The following is a 16,975-nucleotide window of genomic DNA, read 5'->3' as shown; positions in this document are numbered from 1 at the left end:
TTTTCTGAAACTGCTGTGCAAAAAGGACAGCTAAACTGCAAATAAGACTAGTTAAAGCATAAAAAGGATTAGTACATTTGTACTGAGTCAGAGCTTGACGTGGCAGAGTTGAAGATGCTAAGATTTGCACTGGGTGTGACGAGAATGGACAGGATTAGGAATAAATATAAGCCCAGGTTGGAAGGTTTGGAGACAAAGTTAGAGAGGCAAGATTACATTGGTTTGGGCATGTGCTGAGGAGGGATGAGGAGTATATTGGGAAAAAGATGCTAAGGATGAAGCTGCCAGGTAACAGGAAGAGAGGAAAGCCTAAGATAAGGTTTATGTCTGTGGTGAGAGAGGGCATGCAGGTGGTTGGTGTGACAGAGCAAGATGCAGAGGACAGGAAGAAATGGAAACAGTTGATCTGCTGTGGCGACCCCTAACGGGAGCAGCCGAAGGAAGAAGTACTGTCTAAAGAACTGAAGTATTGCCCTTTACTGTACAACTTCAAGGACTTCTGCATACATGAAAGGAAAAACTACACTCACTAATAAAGACTTCTTAAGTTCACATTATAAGCATGGACACCCACCCCAAACATGGGGAAGCACACTTAAAAACCTTTTCTTGCTCTGGGGAACTTGACATATACAATCATTCAAATGTAAAATCCTCAAAATACATCAACTCACATTCATAGCAGCAATATCATTTTCATAGGATTCCCTGATTTTCTTCATTATTTCCTCCTCTGCCTTGCAACAAGCTTCGACACTGCCTTTAACTGTAATGGTTCTCTCTGGGTTATAGAGTGTTAAATCCTGCAAACTGCAACAAGTTTTAGAAAATTAACATGCTGCCAAAAACAGATCTGATCAAAACGCTGATCAAATGCAAAAACATGAACACCTTCCAAGAACTTACGGAGATATTGTTATTTTACTATCAGTTTCTTGTTCAATTTTCTTCAGATTTCTTCCTTCTTTGCCGATAAGTCGCCCAACAAAATTATTGTGTGCCAAAATCTTCAAAGGGATTTCTTCGGTACTGAAACAAAGACCATTCTATTAAACTGACATACTTTGATGTAAACATCAGAAACACTGATGGAGAAACTGTACATGGAATTGAAGTAACATTAAAGCAGTACGAACCACTCATTACTTTGCAAACCTACAACACTAAGATATCGCCATTTACCTTTGATTAGTGTAGTACAGTCCTTGCCAATAAAGGCAAAGTACCACCAAAAGCATACAAAATAAGCAGCTTCTTAAAATTCCCAGAATTTTAACAGTACTGGAGCAGCCTCCAGATGAGCTACCAAAATCTGATTTTTGCATAATGTAAAACCAAAACTACAAACATTTGTGTTTAACCAATATTTCAGAAGTATAATTTTCTGCAGATCATTCTGACCTTAATTCACCAGTCTCTAAATGGCCACAGATCTGTACTGCTTTAAAAAGTCTTAAGCTCTTGGATGGCCTTCAAGACAAGATCCCCCTGGAAACTCAGACACAGTATACACTACACGACAATACCACATAAGAATGACATTTCTAATGTGTGCATTTCATTCTAACTAGTCATCCCTGTTGTAATACTAAACTGACAAAATATCAGAGAAATATTACAGATAGCACAATTGTGTAAGATCTTACCATAAGGGTAGTTTGTTCTCTTCACTGTTGTAATATTCCTTACAATAAGGATCCCCTGCCAAGGGTAGCTGGACATCTGGCCAGTATACCAAAGCCTTTAGGTTGCTTAAGATGTGCTGTACGTCACACGTATCCTCCCCACGTACAGCATAGGGCATAAAAAAGACATGTATATACCATCCTCAGAACTGAGAGCCCCAATAGGAATGCCAGTGCAAAGAAAAGACGTAACAAGTACATTTAAAAGAGAAGAACCAGGAGAAAGAAGGGAGGGAGTGAACACTGCAGTAAAGAGAAGGATATCTACCCATTATGGCAAGATTCTACACACTGTACTATGTCCTTCCATTTCACTCATGCAGTTTTCCTTACAACAGGGTGCGTGCAAAATCTCAGGAATAGAGGGAGGAGGAAGGGTTAGCATTGCTCTCTAGGAACCCATGAAGAATGACCTCAGCAAAGCCAGCTCCAGCTCTGGATATTGCATCCAATTTATACTGCTTGGTAAACATAGGCACAGAAGTCCAGGCAGCTGCCTCAAGAATGCAGTTAGTATCCAAACCCTTGAAAAAAAGCATCAGTAGCCACAGCCCTAGTAGAATGAGTCTTAACAGAAGAAAGGCTCATACCATGAAAGAAATAACAAAAACAAATGGTTTTAGAAATGTAGAAAAATAGTTTGCTTGCAAAAAGCGAATCCTAACAATCTATGATGAAAGAAAAAGTACAGTTTTGTACCTACCATAAATGTAGATGTCCGATAGGAATGCATCTGCAGTCCTTACAAATGGGTTGTCCTGTCGTCAGGCAGCCCTTCGGTCGACCGGATTCCAAAGTCTGGGTCTGGCTTCGGCTGATTTCGCACTTCACCCGACATCATAGCTGCAGTTATTCGGGTATAAAGGCATCAGCCGACGCCATTTTCCTCAGTGTTTCTTGCCCCAGATGCCAGGTGCCCTCTTGGAAGGCTAAATTTGGATAAATGCCAATGTTTCCAAATAGTAGAGAGCAAACACAGAAAATAAGCATGTATGTACATATATACAAACAAATACACCATGAAAGATCCCCCCCAGCTAGCTATAAGATGGGCAAATACCCTAGGAGTACCACAGAGGGGAAGGCGGGTGGGTAATCCTGACTGCAGATGCATTCCTATCGGACATCTACATTTATGGTAGGTACAAAACTGTACTATGTCCTTCAAGGATGCATCTGCAGTCCTTACAAATGGGTAGAATACCATAGCCAAACTGGGGGAGGAGGAAAGGAGCTAGATTATGGTGTAGTTAGGATCCCTTGCAAAACAGCAGTGGCAAAACCTGCTCGGGATCTAGAATATAAAGGTAAATTATAATGCTTGGCAAATGTATGCACGGAGGTCCAAGTAGCAGCCTCTATAATGTCCTTGGTGGCCACTCCTCATAAGAAAGCTGTGGTAGTGGCTGTAGCCCTTGTAGAGTGAGGCCTGATGTTCTCTGGAGTTTTCTTTCCATGGTAGGAATAACAAAATCTAATGCAATTTCCTATCCACTTGGAGATTGTTTGTTTTGAAATTGCTTTTCCGTCCCTTCCTGTTGCATATGCTACCAGAAGCTGGTCAGTTTTTCTATTGCACTTTGTCCTGTCCAGGTAGTAGCGTAGCTGTCTATGTACATCCAAGGTATGCAACAGTCTTTCTCCCCTGTTCTGTGGGTTTGGAAAGAATGTAGGTAGGTGGATAGCCTGATTTAAAGACACTCTGGATACCACCTTAGGCATAAATGTCGGATTTGTTCTCATGGACACTATCTTGATGGAAGATTAGGAAGGGTTGCACTGCCATTAATGCCTGTAGTTCAGAAACCCTTCTTGCTGAAGTGATTGCCAGCAGGAAAGCAGTCTTCCATGATAAGTATTGTAATTCTGCTGTTGCTGCTGGTTCGAAAGGGGGAAGTGTCAATTTTTCTAGCACAAAGTTCAAGTCCCATGCTGGCAATGGTGGTTTCCTAGGAGGCTTTACATTTTTGATTCCTCTCAGAAACTGCCTGAGCAGAGGATGTGAGAAGACAGGAGGATCCAAGCTGTATTCTGCTGAGATGGCTGATGCATGTATCTTGGAGGAATAGGACAGGCCTGAGTGGAAGAGCTCTGCCAAGTATTCCAGGATGTTGGCTATGTTTACCCGTGACACATCTTCTCCCTTTGCAGTACTCCAAATGAGATATCTTTTCCATTTTGCTGCATAATTTTTCCTTGTAGAGGGTCTGCGAGCCTCAAGGATAATGTCTTTAACCCTTTGGGATAAATTTGGGTTGATTGATCTTATGTAATGTTCCAGGCAGTCAGCTGCAGAGTTTTCAGGTTTGGATGCAGGATGTTGTAATTGTTCTGTGTTAACAGCAGTGGAACCAGGGGTAGTGTCCATATTTGTTCCCGAGACATGTTCCTTAGTAATGGGTACCAATGTTGCCTTGGCCAGTCTGGAGCTATCAGAATGATCCTTGGACGGTCCTCTTTGATTTTCAATAGCACCTTGTGCATCAAAGGAAGTGGTGGGAATGCATATGCTGTCAGGTTTTTCCAACTGAAGGATAGGGAGTCCACCTTCCAAGCAAGTGGGTGGTACGTCCTTGTGCAGAATTTCTTTAGCTGGTGATTGTGTGGGGATGCAAATAATTCTATTTTTGGAAGTCCCCATTTTCTTGTGATGGCTTTGAATATGTCCGGATGCAGCATCCATTCGTGGGCATCCGTGGCAGTTCTGCTTAACATATCTGCTAGAATGTTTTGTTTTCCCGGTACAAAAATTGCTTGTAACTGAATGTTGTAGCCCAGAGCCACATTCCATAGGTCCAGTGCCATCCGGCATAGAGGGTATGAATGTGTGCCTCCCTGTTTGTTGATGTACCACATAACTGTGGTGTTGTCTGTCCTTATCATCAACTGGCCTTCTCGAAGAAATGGTCTGAATGTCTGGATTGCCAATTTTACTGCCAGCATTTCCTTTAGATTTATGTGCAGGTGCAGCTGGTCTTGAGTCCATAAGCCTTGTATGCACTTGTCCAGCATGTGGGCCCCCCAACCGAGGTCTGAGGCGTCCGTTGTGATGGTTTGACTTGGTTGAATGCTGTAGAAGGGCAATCCTGTGTTTGATTGACAGGCCTGAACCCACCATAGGAATTCTTGCTTCAGGCATGGGATTAGTGGAATTTTGGTTTCTAGGCTGTGTTTGTGTTGAGACCATAAATTCTTCAGGTACCACTGTAGCTTTCTCATATGCAGCCTGGCATGAGGGACCAGTATTATGCAGGATGCCATGAAGCCCAGGGCTTGTAGTACTTTTCTTGCTGTTAGATGGTCCTGCTTTGTTAATGTCAAGAAGTAGAGAGGAAGTTGTTCTTGCTTTTCTACCGTTAGGAATGCCATCTGCTTTGATGTGTCCAGCTCTGCACCCAAAAAGGTTATCCTTTGGGATGGTATCAGCCTTGACTTTTTTATATTGACTGTGTATCCCAAGGCTTGCAGCAAGTAAATGACTCTTTGTAAGTCTTCTGTTTGCCTGATACAAGCGGACAACAAAAGCAAGCTGTCGTCCAGGTAGGGATAAATTTGGATTCCCTGAAGTCTGCAATGAGCGATTACTGATGCCAGGCATTTCGTGAACACTCTGGGCGCAGTAGATAAGCCAAAGGGCAATGCTGAGAATTGATAATGCTCTGATCCTGCAAGAAATCTGAGGTATCTTCTGCAATTTGGTCGTATGGGGACGTGCAGGTATGCCTCCTTGAGATCTAGAGTTACCAGCCAAGACTCCTTGCCCAGCATGGGAAGAAGCTGCTGTAGAGTCAGCATTTTGAATTTTGGAACAATGAGGAATGTGTTTAAAGCGGACAGGTCGAGAATAGGTCTCCATTTTTTCTCTTTTCTTGGTACCAGGAAGAGTCTGGAGTAAAATCCCTTTCCTTGTTCCATAGATGGTACCTTTTCCACAGCTCTCATCCTTACTAATTGAGCTATTTCTTTTAGAGCTTCTGCCTTTTGATTTGGTGGTAGGTTTGGCATTCCTCTTTTTCCTGGTAGAGTATGGAAATGAAACCTGTAACCTTGGACTATAGTTTGCAAAATCCACTTGTCCCTTGTGATGTAATGCCAGTTCTTTGAAAATAAGGCTAGCTTTCCGCCTAAGGGTGCTGCTAGTTGTTCCCTGGTAGGCGGTGCCAGAGCCAAGTCACTGTGATTGTCCTGTTGCAGTGGTGGTGGCTGTGTCTGTGCCTCGCTGGTTGTTGCCCTGCCACTGGCGTCCCCTGTAGGCACCCCTGGATTGATTTCTGCCTCTTGAACGCCTATTCCTGCCTCTCTGTGCTTTAGAGGAGTCTGGAAAGGACCAATTTTTGGAGGGCCAATTCCTGCTAAACCTTGGAGGCTGGACCTGTAAGAAGTCTTTCACTGTTTGTACAGATTTTGCCTTCTCTTCCATTTTCTTCAGTACCTGCTGTGCAGGAGAACCAAATAAATTGACCTTGTCCATGGGAGCATCTAATAGGTTTGATTTGACATGGTCCGGTAAGGCCTGCTCTTTCAACCATGCATGTCTTCTGATAACTGTGCCAGTCATGGCTGATCTAAAGGAAGCCTCCAGTGCATCATAGCCGCATTTTAAAGAATGGTTACTAACCTGTTGAATGTTATGTACCATTTCCTGAACATATTTCTTATCTAAAGGTTCATCAGAGGACAGTTTTTTAGTTAACTGATCAAGCATAAACTCCTGATATTGGATCATATGGAATTGACAGTTCAAGGCCCTAGCTGATAGAGTAGCAGAGGTGTAAACTTTTTTCCCCCATCTCTCTAAGGACCTGGATTCCCTTTCAGAGGGGAGGGGATTTTTAGCAGAGGTAGATACTACTGCCTTAGGCCCCTGGGAGATAGTCTCAGGATCTGCAAAAGGAACCTTATATAAATGGTGGTGTGTGTCCGGGACGCTGTAGAACCTATCGGGCTTAGCAGGGGCTGGAGGTAATGAATCAGGAGCAGTACAGGCATCATTAAATGCATCATCTACAACAGAAAGAACTGGAGGTATAGCTAAAGGCCTATGTTGTGGTAAATGCAAAAAGATTCTAAGCTTTTTCCTGGAATCTGAGAAATCTTGGCCCTGCCACTGAAACTGTTCCCTCATAGCATGCAAGGTTTCCCCAAAGGAAAATTCCTCAGGTGGAGAGGCAGACGGGATGGACTCTTCAGCATCAGAGTCTTCATAAGGGGAATAAGGAGCCTCTGGAGGGTCTGTATTGTCTGAATCATCAGAAGAATCATCCGTGAACACTGGCTCAGGGGGCTCTGCTCTAGGTCTCTTCTCTGGAGGTGGATGAGGGGCCCTGTCTGGATGAGGTTGGGATCCCCTGATTAAAGAAATGAGATCCTCTGCCAGAGAAAGCATTTGGGAACTGGAGCTGGGCCTGTGAGAGGGGGTCTTAACAGGCACAGTCTTAGAGGCTTTAGCTGCTTTAGCCCTGGCAAAAGCCTTAATGGACATGGCTGCAGGAGGCCTAGCAGCTCCATGTGCAGGGGTTGATATATCCAAGGGAATAGTGTCAGATAATTCCTGAGAAACCACAACTGCAGGTTGGATTTCAGAAGCCGATTCTACCAGGTTAGAAGAGGCCTCTGTAGAAGGCATGGTTTCGGCTGAAGAAAGAACCGCTTGCTCTGTTTCGGCCAAAACCGAGACACTCGCGGTTTGCTTAACCGCGGTTTCGGCCGAAACCGCGGACCGCGAGTGTCGGTCCTTTTCTTTGCGTTTTTTGGATATTTGTGTAGTCGGAGGATCCGACGGCATAATATAAGCAAAATCAGAGCCGAAAAACTGCTCAGCAAACTCCGACCGACGTCTAAGCGTCCGTCGGTTAAAAGAAGCACAGGCTAGACAAGCTGCTACGTCGTGGTCAGGGCCTAAACAAGGTAAGCAGTAAGAGTGGAAATCTTTTGTTTCCCACAAGTTAAACAGTTATTCACTTTTTCTGACATCGGCTGAGGCAAGAAAGAGTCCCCAACGGGGTACTTAGCTTTTTAGAAGTCTTCGAAGTAGTATTCGGTAGTAGTAATCTCTGGATCTGACCGACCGGCACTTGCGAACAGCTTCTGCTTCGGGCGCCACGCGGCAAGAAAGACTGAGGAAAATGGCGTCGGCTGATGCCTTTATACCCGAATAACTGCAGCTATGACGTCGGGTGAAGTGCGACACCAGCCGAAGCCAGACCCAGACTTTGGAATCCGGCCGACCGAAGGGCTGCCTGACGACAGGACAACCCATTTGTAAGGACTGCAGATGCATCCTTGAAGGACATCTAAGAGCTGATCAGATGCATGAAAAGTCTTAAATCTATCCCAAATAAAATCAGAGTTGTCTATGCACATCCAAGGTGTGCAGTATCTTCTCACTAGCAGATTGCGAGAAGGGAAAAAAGTGGGTAAAGGAATAGACTGATTAAGACAACTCCTTCATTACATTGGGCAAAAAAGGATTACTACAAAGGCACACCCTGGCCTTATGGAACACTAAAAAAGGAGCACGACGCTCATACACTAGTCTGGCAGAAGTAAAGCCCAACAAAAGTAGTCTTCCAAGTACAATGCTGTAAGGAAGTTGAGGCTGCAGGCTCAACAGCCTGGGTTAATTTTTTACAGAGCAAAATTAAGATTCGAGGGAGGAGAGAGGCTTCCTAGGAAAGCTAGACTGTTTAGCTTCAAATCTAGAAGCTACAAAAGGTGACCAAGACAGACAAACAGAAATAACCAATGAATGGGCCTGCACAGAATAAACCTAAGCAGTTCGCACAAGACAGAACCAAAGGAACAGCCACAGAAAGTGGATCCAGGTTACGAGAAAGATAACCAAAACAGAAAACCTCTTCCATTTGAACAAGTAGGAATTCCTAGCCTCCTGCAGAACCCTACGCATGTCCTCAGAAAAAAAGGTGTTTTATGGAATCAAAATCCTATCACCCACAGAGTAAGCTGAAAAGTGGACAGGGAGGGATGGATGACGGATCTTTTGTCTTGTATGACTAGATTCACCCTGTGAGGTAACTTGTGATAACTGCCCTTGGCTAAATGCAGAAGAGGGAACCAGTGCTGTCTATGCCAAAAGGGAGTCGTGAGCAACATTTTGGGAACATCCTGTTGACTTCTGAACAGGATATTTGGAATGAGGGGAAGTGGAGGAAGGGCATAAAGAAACATCCTCTTTCAGGAAAGGCAACTACCTTCCCAGTCCAGAGGACATGTACACATGTCCCAAGCAGGTATGACCCTTGCCCAAAGCAGCATCCTGCCTTCACAAAGAATGATACCACAATACCAAATAAAATAACTGACTTCAACAATTGGCTTGGTTTCTGGCATCTTTCCAAGGGGATCCAGTATCTAACTGCCTGGGAAGACAGTTGATAGGCCTTGATGGTTTGCTAGACACAGCCTCCACCTGTCACCACTGGGATTCCAGATCCTGGCCAAGGCTCTTGTCTCCCCCATTGGGCCTTTTTAAGGCTATGTCCCAAAGACAAATCTTGCAACATAAAAGATCTATCAAAAAGCAAATTGAAGATCATGCTGCTTAATGCTAAGAGGCTTAACCTCAAAATGCACTCACTGGAAGCTCTCCTCACACTGGAATATGCTGTCTGTGTGGTCAAGGAAACTTGGTTCAGGGATGCAGATGAAACCCCTGTCTTAACCAGGCTATACCTCATGCCACAATTTCCAACCCTAAAATGAGGTCAGAAAGACAAAGGGTGGTGGAGTCTATCTTCAGAAAGGACAGGCACACCTCCAGAGTGGTTTGCAAGCAGGGCACACTAGAATTACTCCAAGTGCAACTGAAAGCTGGGCAAGCCACCCATCCAAGTTATAGCCCGCTATAGACCACTCTCCATGACTAAAGACACCAACTCTTCCTACCTGGAATTACCTTACTCCATAAAGGTACCTCCCAACACCCTGATCTTTAGTGACTTCAACTAACCCCACCATAGAATGGGTGAACTATTCCTGCACTGATGCACTCGCCCAACAAATCCTTGACTTCACTTCTAACCCAACAGACCAGCTCATCTTATCCCCCACAAGAGGAGAAAACATTTTGGACTTGGTTCTCACCAGCATGGATGACCATTGCACCATTCCCATAGAACAATCTTCCCTGGTGAGATCGGATCGGGCTATCTCATTCAAAGTCTCTATCTGATCCACCTCCCCCTGTAACAAGGCTAAAAAAAACTTCTCAAAAGCTAACTACAACCTCGGAAGGGAGGGTATCAGTAGCTTCACACCATCACCCCCCTTCACAGGATGCAGACAACTATGCTAAACAGTACACTAATGCAGTATACAAGCATCTGTACACCTGCATGAACTCAGCCATACCCAACAGAACTAAAACCTGCTCAAAGAAAACAAACCTGTCTAGGGGACATTTTCTATAAACAGGCTTTAAAACAAAATGAAACTGTTGTCAAAAGGAACAAATTCCAAATTGGAAAAACTCCCTCCTCCCCCTCAATAAGCAAATTAGATAACTAGTGAAAACCTCGACAGCCAGTTATGAATTGAAAGTACCCTCAAACACAGGGAAACCAAAAACTCTTCAGTTAGGTCGGGAATCTCCATAGCAAAGCCCATGTTTCCTCCAAATTAGTACTTAATGGTACCCGCAAACTGATCCTGTTCACTTAGCCAACCTGCTCCCCCACTAAAGATCTATTCCACAAACCCCAATACTTGATCTACAGAGATGTGAAGTGCAGGACAAGTGTTTAAGGCCGTACCAAGGCAAAGAACACAGCTTCCACACGAACCGATAATATCTCAGGCTATATTCTGCACTATATCCAGAAAAGAACTAGCTTCACCATTAAGTACCCTATTCAACCACAGCCTAAGTACAGGCTTCATTCCAGCAGAGTGGACAACTACCAGGGTCAACCCCTTGCACACAGGTGGTGCCACTACTGACCTGGGAAACCACCACCCTCATTAGCTTGACAGGTCTGACCTGTAAAGCCATGGAGCATATTATGGATATCAATGAGATAGGGAATCTCCAAGCACTTGAACCCACCCAATTCAGATTTGTCAAAGATAGATCTTGCCTGATGAACCTGCTTGACTTCTTGGACACCGTTACCAAGGCCCTGGATGAGGGAAAGTCAGTACATACATCTTACTTTTGACTTGGCCAAGGCATTTGACAAATTCCCCACTTGGACATTGAAAAGCTAACAACTTAGTGTAAATCCCCCGCTCATCAGGTGGGTTGTCAACTGGCTCAGCAATTGGATCAACAAGGTCAAAATAGATACCTCCAACTCGACAGCAGACCTGTCAGTGGTGTTCCCCAGGGGACTATCCTGGGAACCCTACAATTTGGCATCTACTTCTCAGAGGTCCAAGCAAAGACTAAGGGCCTGTGGCTGACCAAGTTGGGCGCTGTCACTGACTCCCCAAATGATGCTAACATACTGCAAAATGGGTCTCATACCAAAACAAGACTGGTGCTAAAGTCAAGGCCTTAAGTTAAATGCAAAAAAATGTATTACACCATTCAGCATAAACATGACCCCTACTAATTACTACATAAACGGCAACCCCCTGAGAACACAACCTGTGGTGATTGAACTGGGTACTCAGTTTAACAATCTCAAATTCAACCATCATGTACGGACAGTGGTCAGAAGCACCTTTAATTTGGTTCAGCTCATAAGTAAAGGGAATGCATCCAGAAAAAAGGGGATAATCTCTATATACTATATAACTCCCCATTTGGTATGTACCTCTCCAAATATCTGAACCAACTGGAAAGGCCACAGAAAAAGAATCCATGGCCTCCAACACCTGTCCTATGCGGACAGGATCAACTCACTATCACTCTACTTGGTATCATATAGATTGCTCAGACATGACATGTCTCACCTAAAAAGCAATATCAGACACTGCCCTACTAGAGATGCTCCCCATACGCAACTCTATCGCCTCACAAATTACCCGCTTGAAAGGCCTTAATCTAATATGTGACATTTACAAAACCTGAGGAGAGCCAGGTGAGTCTCCCAGAGGCTATCCCACATTCGCAACAGACTTGCCATAAATGTCAGAGTACCTCAATGACCCTCATCAAGCTCAACTTTGATGACTGGATGAGAAACCACAAGTTTCTCCACGGGGTTCCAACTGTGTCCCTCACAGACAGGGGTGACACGTGCTCAATGAGGTTTCTTTTTTGGGGTTAAACTCTTGGCTAGGTTTGCAAGGGTCCCAGGGCAATTAGCCTACTAATATCCAATGATTATATATATATATATATATATATATATATATATATATATATATATATATATATGTATATATATATATATATATATATATATATATATATATATATATATATATACATATATATACACACACACACATATATATATATATACATACAAACATACGTACGCAGACATATATATATATATATATACACACACACACATACACATAAAATATACATATACACACATGCATATATAAATACACACACACAAATATATATACACGTATATAAACTGTAGACTATATATATATATATATATATATAAATATTACAGTATGCACATTTATATATACTATGTGCGCGCACACACATATATATATATATATAAATATTACAGTATGCACATTTATATATACTATGTGCGCGCACACACATATATACTATGTGCGCGCACACACATATATACTATGTGCGCGCACACACATATATACTATGTGCGCACACATTTATATATACTATGTGCGCACACATTTATATATACTATGCGCACACACATTTATATATACTACGTGCGCAAACAAATATACTATGCACACACACTATGCACGCACACACACACTATGCACGCGCACACACACACTATGCACGCGCACACACACTATGCGCGCGCACACACACTATGCACGTGCAGACACTATGCACACAATGCGCACACTATGCACACACTGTGCGCACACGCACACTATGCACACACACACTATGCGCACACACACACACTATGCGCACACACACACACACACACACTATGCGCACACACACACTATGCACACACACACAAATACTACGCATACATTTATATATACTGTGCACACATTTACAAATACAATACGCACACACATATATACTATGCACACATTTATATATACTATGCGCACACATTTATATATACTATGCACGCACACACATTTATATACACTATGCACGCGTGCACACACATTTATATATACTACGCACACACATTTCATAGGTAGGTACTAGGCTATTGGCCCTAGGGCCTATAACAAGCCTAGCCAAAAAGGCACCCTGGCTTTCGCCACCCAAGAAAATTATTTTCCTGTGCCCCTGTCAAGCAGAACCATAGAAGTGATCCCCGGGGTGAAATTCCTATTACCCATCCAATCATCAAGATTTCTCTTGAATACTGTTAATGAGGAGCTCTGTTTGACAAAGATAGGTAGTCTGTTCCAGAGTATGGGAAGCCTCTGGGACAGGAATCTATCCCTCCAGCATGTTCTGTTTATTGTGGTGACAAAGTTTAGGTCCCTAGAGCGTGTAGCTTGGACTCATTGGGATTTCTTTAAGTGGAGCATGTCCAACAGCTCTGACTTTGACATAGCTTTATATGTTAGGCAGAGATCGCCTGAGTAGGCGAAATGCGACAGAGTAAAGCTGGAGTTTTTTGAGATGGTTTGCGTAAGGCATCTGTTTGAGGCCACTAATAATCCTTGTGAGGTATTTTTGCAGCCTTTCCAGTTGTTGTAGATGTCTTGTGAGGTACATACCAAAAGGGGCGTTGTACTCTATAACAGGTCTAATGAGTGATGAGTACAGGGGAACAATTACCTCTTTCTGGATGAGAAACCTTTTGTGATGAGGTGTGCCACGTAGAAGTATTTCCTGACCACTGTGGCAATGTGATTATCAAAGGAGAGACTACTGTCCACCTGTGTCCAACGTCTCATCACACTTTCGGTGTTAAGTAGATTACCGCCTATGTGGTAGTTCATGGGTACAGAGTTTTTACCAAAAGGGATGACAATGCACTTTTTGGCATTGAGCTCGCGGCCATGTCTGACACCAGGCATCTGTCTCATTGAGGCCCTTTTGTAGGATGTCCACATTATTAGGAGTTTCAATTATGGCTCCTAGTTTGCAGTCATCTGCGAATTTAGTTAGTCAAAGACCTTCTGTGTTGTAGATACCAAACAGGAGAGGACCCAGGACTGAACCCTGTGGTACTCCACTTGTCACTGGTCTAAAGTCTGATTTAGAGTCTGCTACTTTCACGGTGTGGGTTCTGTCAGTAAGCCAGCTGGCAACCCATCTTGTGACATAAGGATTTATACCTAGTTTAGTGAGTTTTATCTATAATTCCAGAGTGGGGGATAGTGTCGAACGCCTTGGCGAGATCTAGATAGGCTGTGTGAACCACTTTACCCTCATCGATGGATTTGGTGACCATTTCAAAGTCGTCTATCAGGTTTAGGATACATGATCTGACTTTTACAAAGCCAAACCGTGTGGGGTCCAGAGTTTGGAGATCTCCAATGTCTTTGTTCATGAGTTCCATGAGGATACGTTCCATGGCCTGGCAGACTAGGCTCATCAGGCTAATGGGGCGGTAGTTCCCGGGGTCTGTTGTGGCCCCCCCCTTTGTGGAGTGGGTGCATCATTCAATGGGCACAAAACCTGAGGTGAGGCTATGATTGAACATGGTACTTAGGTGGGGTGCCAGTTCATTCTGTAGTTCATGTAGAAGGCAGCCTGGGATGTTGTCAGGTCCCATGGATGTTGTGTTCTTGGCTTTGGAGAGTGAAGTTTTTACCTGTGCAGCCGTGATTACAGGAACTTTGCATTCTTCCGGTATAAAGATGGGCCCTTTAAGGGGTGAGAGGGGGGTAAAGTTAGCACTGAACCCATCTGCCAGGATGTTGGCAATATCAGTTGGTTCTGTATATTCAGTATCATTGTGCTATAACTCAGAGCAGATCTGAGTGTTGCCATTGAGATTTTTGACATAGCTATGGAATGCTTTGTGGTTGTCTTTAGAATCAGTGGCAATTTTGTTTTCATAACTAGCTTTGGAAGATTTTACGAGGGACCTCAGCTGCTTACTGAGGCTGACAAGGGAGTTCCTCCAATCGTGGGATTTCACTCTTTTTTGCAACAGTTTCTTCTGTTGTAGTATGTTTATGGCAGAAGACCACCAGATTGGCTTTCTTTTTTTGGAGGCTAGCATCTTGGTTCTGTTAGGGACAGCACGATCCATGCACTCATGTAAGTGCTTATAAAGTGCATTTGTGTAGGATTCAGCAGTTGTACCTCTATTGTCCATCTGCATGGGTGTCGTGAAGTTTGCCACTTCTGTCTTAAGAAGCGTGAAGTTGGCTTTGGAGAATTTTTTTACAGTTGTTTTCCTAATGGGGGGTGGGAACGGGATGTGGATGTTTAGGGTGATTAGCTTGTGGTTGGATCTGACCAACGAGGAGCTGACCTCTGGTGTGGAACACCGGTCACCCATGTTGGTGATGACCAGGTCTAGGATATTGCTACCCCTGGTGGGGGTGTGGATAAGTTGATCCAAAGCGTGGAATTGATTTCAAGAAAACGTTGAGCAAAAGAGTTGGTACACGAGTAGTTTTCCCAGTTAATGGTAGGGTAGTTGAAATCACCCATTATTAGAGTGTTGGGTTGTACCTTAATATTTTCCAGTGCATCAAGAAAAGAGGCGTGGGAATCCTGGGCCATGGTGGGGGGGGGGGTCTACAGCAGGCTACAATCTGGATGGCGGTTTTGCCCAGAGTTAGTTGAACTTGGACAATATCGGATGCATTATGCTGTGACACTAGCTTGGAGGTGTGGATAATCCTTAATGGATATGGACACGCCTCCACCTTTAGTGTTTCGATCCGGGTTTGGTGGAGAAAGGTGTGGTATGAATTATAGCCTGGTAATGCAGGGATGCTCTCTAGAGCTTTGAACCAGGTCCCTGTAACTGCAATGATGTCAATGTTCTCCATTTTAAGGAGTGCCTTGAGTGAGTGCATTTTGAGCTTTAGACTTCTAGCACTGAGTAGCATTACCCTCAAATTTTGCTTGCTTCTACCTGTTACAGTGGTGAATTTGTCATTTGAACCTTGCCTAAAAAAGGCACTATAGGGGTGGCAAGAGCCTTTGCCAGTATCCGGAATCCTAAGGGTGACAGGTGCAGGCCAACTCTGGCAAAGCACAGTGGTCTGTCAATCATGTTATCCCAGGTAGACAGATACTGGATTCCCTTAAAATGACACCAGAGGCTTAGCCAATTGTTAAAGTCAATCATTTTGTCCTTGTACTGTCGTGTCATTTTGGGTGATGGCAGGATACTACTCAGGGCTAGGGTCATACCGGCCTGGGCTACAAGATCGGAGAGCTCCTCCATGTCTCTATTCATGTAGTCCATAGAGATATATATATATATATATATATATATATATAGATATAGATATAGATATATATATATAGATATATCTATATATATATATATATATATATATATATATATATATATATATATATATATATATATATATATACATATATATATATATATATATATATATATATATATATATATATATATATATATATATATATATATATACTATGCACTATTTATATATACTATGCACACACATACACACAATGCACACACACATTTATATATACACTATGCACACACACTACACACATTTATATATACACTATGCACACATTTATATATACACTATGCACACGCACACATTTATATATACTATGCGCACACGCACACATTTATATATACTATGCACACGCACACATTTATATATACTATGCGCACACATTTATATATACTATGCGCACACATTTATATATACTATGCGCACACACATTTATATATACTATGCACACACACACATTTATATATACTATGCACACACACACATTTATATATACTATGCACACACATTTATATATACTATGCACACACATTTATATATACTATGCACACACACATTTATATATACTATGCACACACACATTTATATATACTATGCACACATTTATATATACTATGCACGCACACATTTATATATACTATGCACACACATTTATATATATATATATACTATGCACACATTTATATATACTATGCACACACACATTTATATATACTATGCACACGCACACATTTATATATACTATGCACACACATTTATATATACTA

General features: G+C 42.8%; 1 protein-coding gene across 1 annotated transcript in view; it reads right to left on the bottom strand.

The window, feature by feature from the left end:
• IGF2BP3 (insulin like growth factor 2 mRNA binding protein 3) overlaps nucleotides 1-16,975 on the bottom strand; it is a 1,266,240-nt gene that overhangs the window by 472,590 nt on the left and 776,675 nt on the right. Inside the window, exons 12-13 of the mRNA XM_044064618.1 lie at nucleotides 907-1,029; nucleotides 675-810 (exon numbers count right to left, since the gene is read on the bottom strand). Of these exons, the coding sequence (XP_043920553.1) occupies nucleotides 675-810; nucleotides 907-1,029 (259 nt within the window). The remainder of the gene's footprint in view (nucleotides 1-674; nucleotides 811-906; nucleotides 1,030-16,975) is intronic.

This window comes from Protopterus annectens, chromosome 3.part0 (assembly GCF_019279795.1).
Source record: "Protopterus annectens isolate FY-2018-M chromosome 3.part0, PAN1.0, whole genome shotgun sequence".
In the NCBI taxonomy this organism is placed as follows: Eukaryota; Metazoa; Chordata; order Ceratodontiformes; family Protopteridae; genus Protopterus; species Protopterus annectens.
Note: the sequence above shows the minus strand (reverse complement) of the source record. Positions and strands in the feature narration are given on the sequence as shown.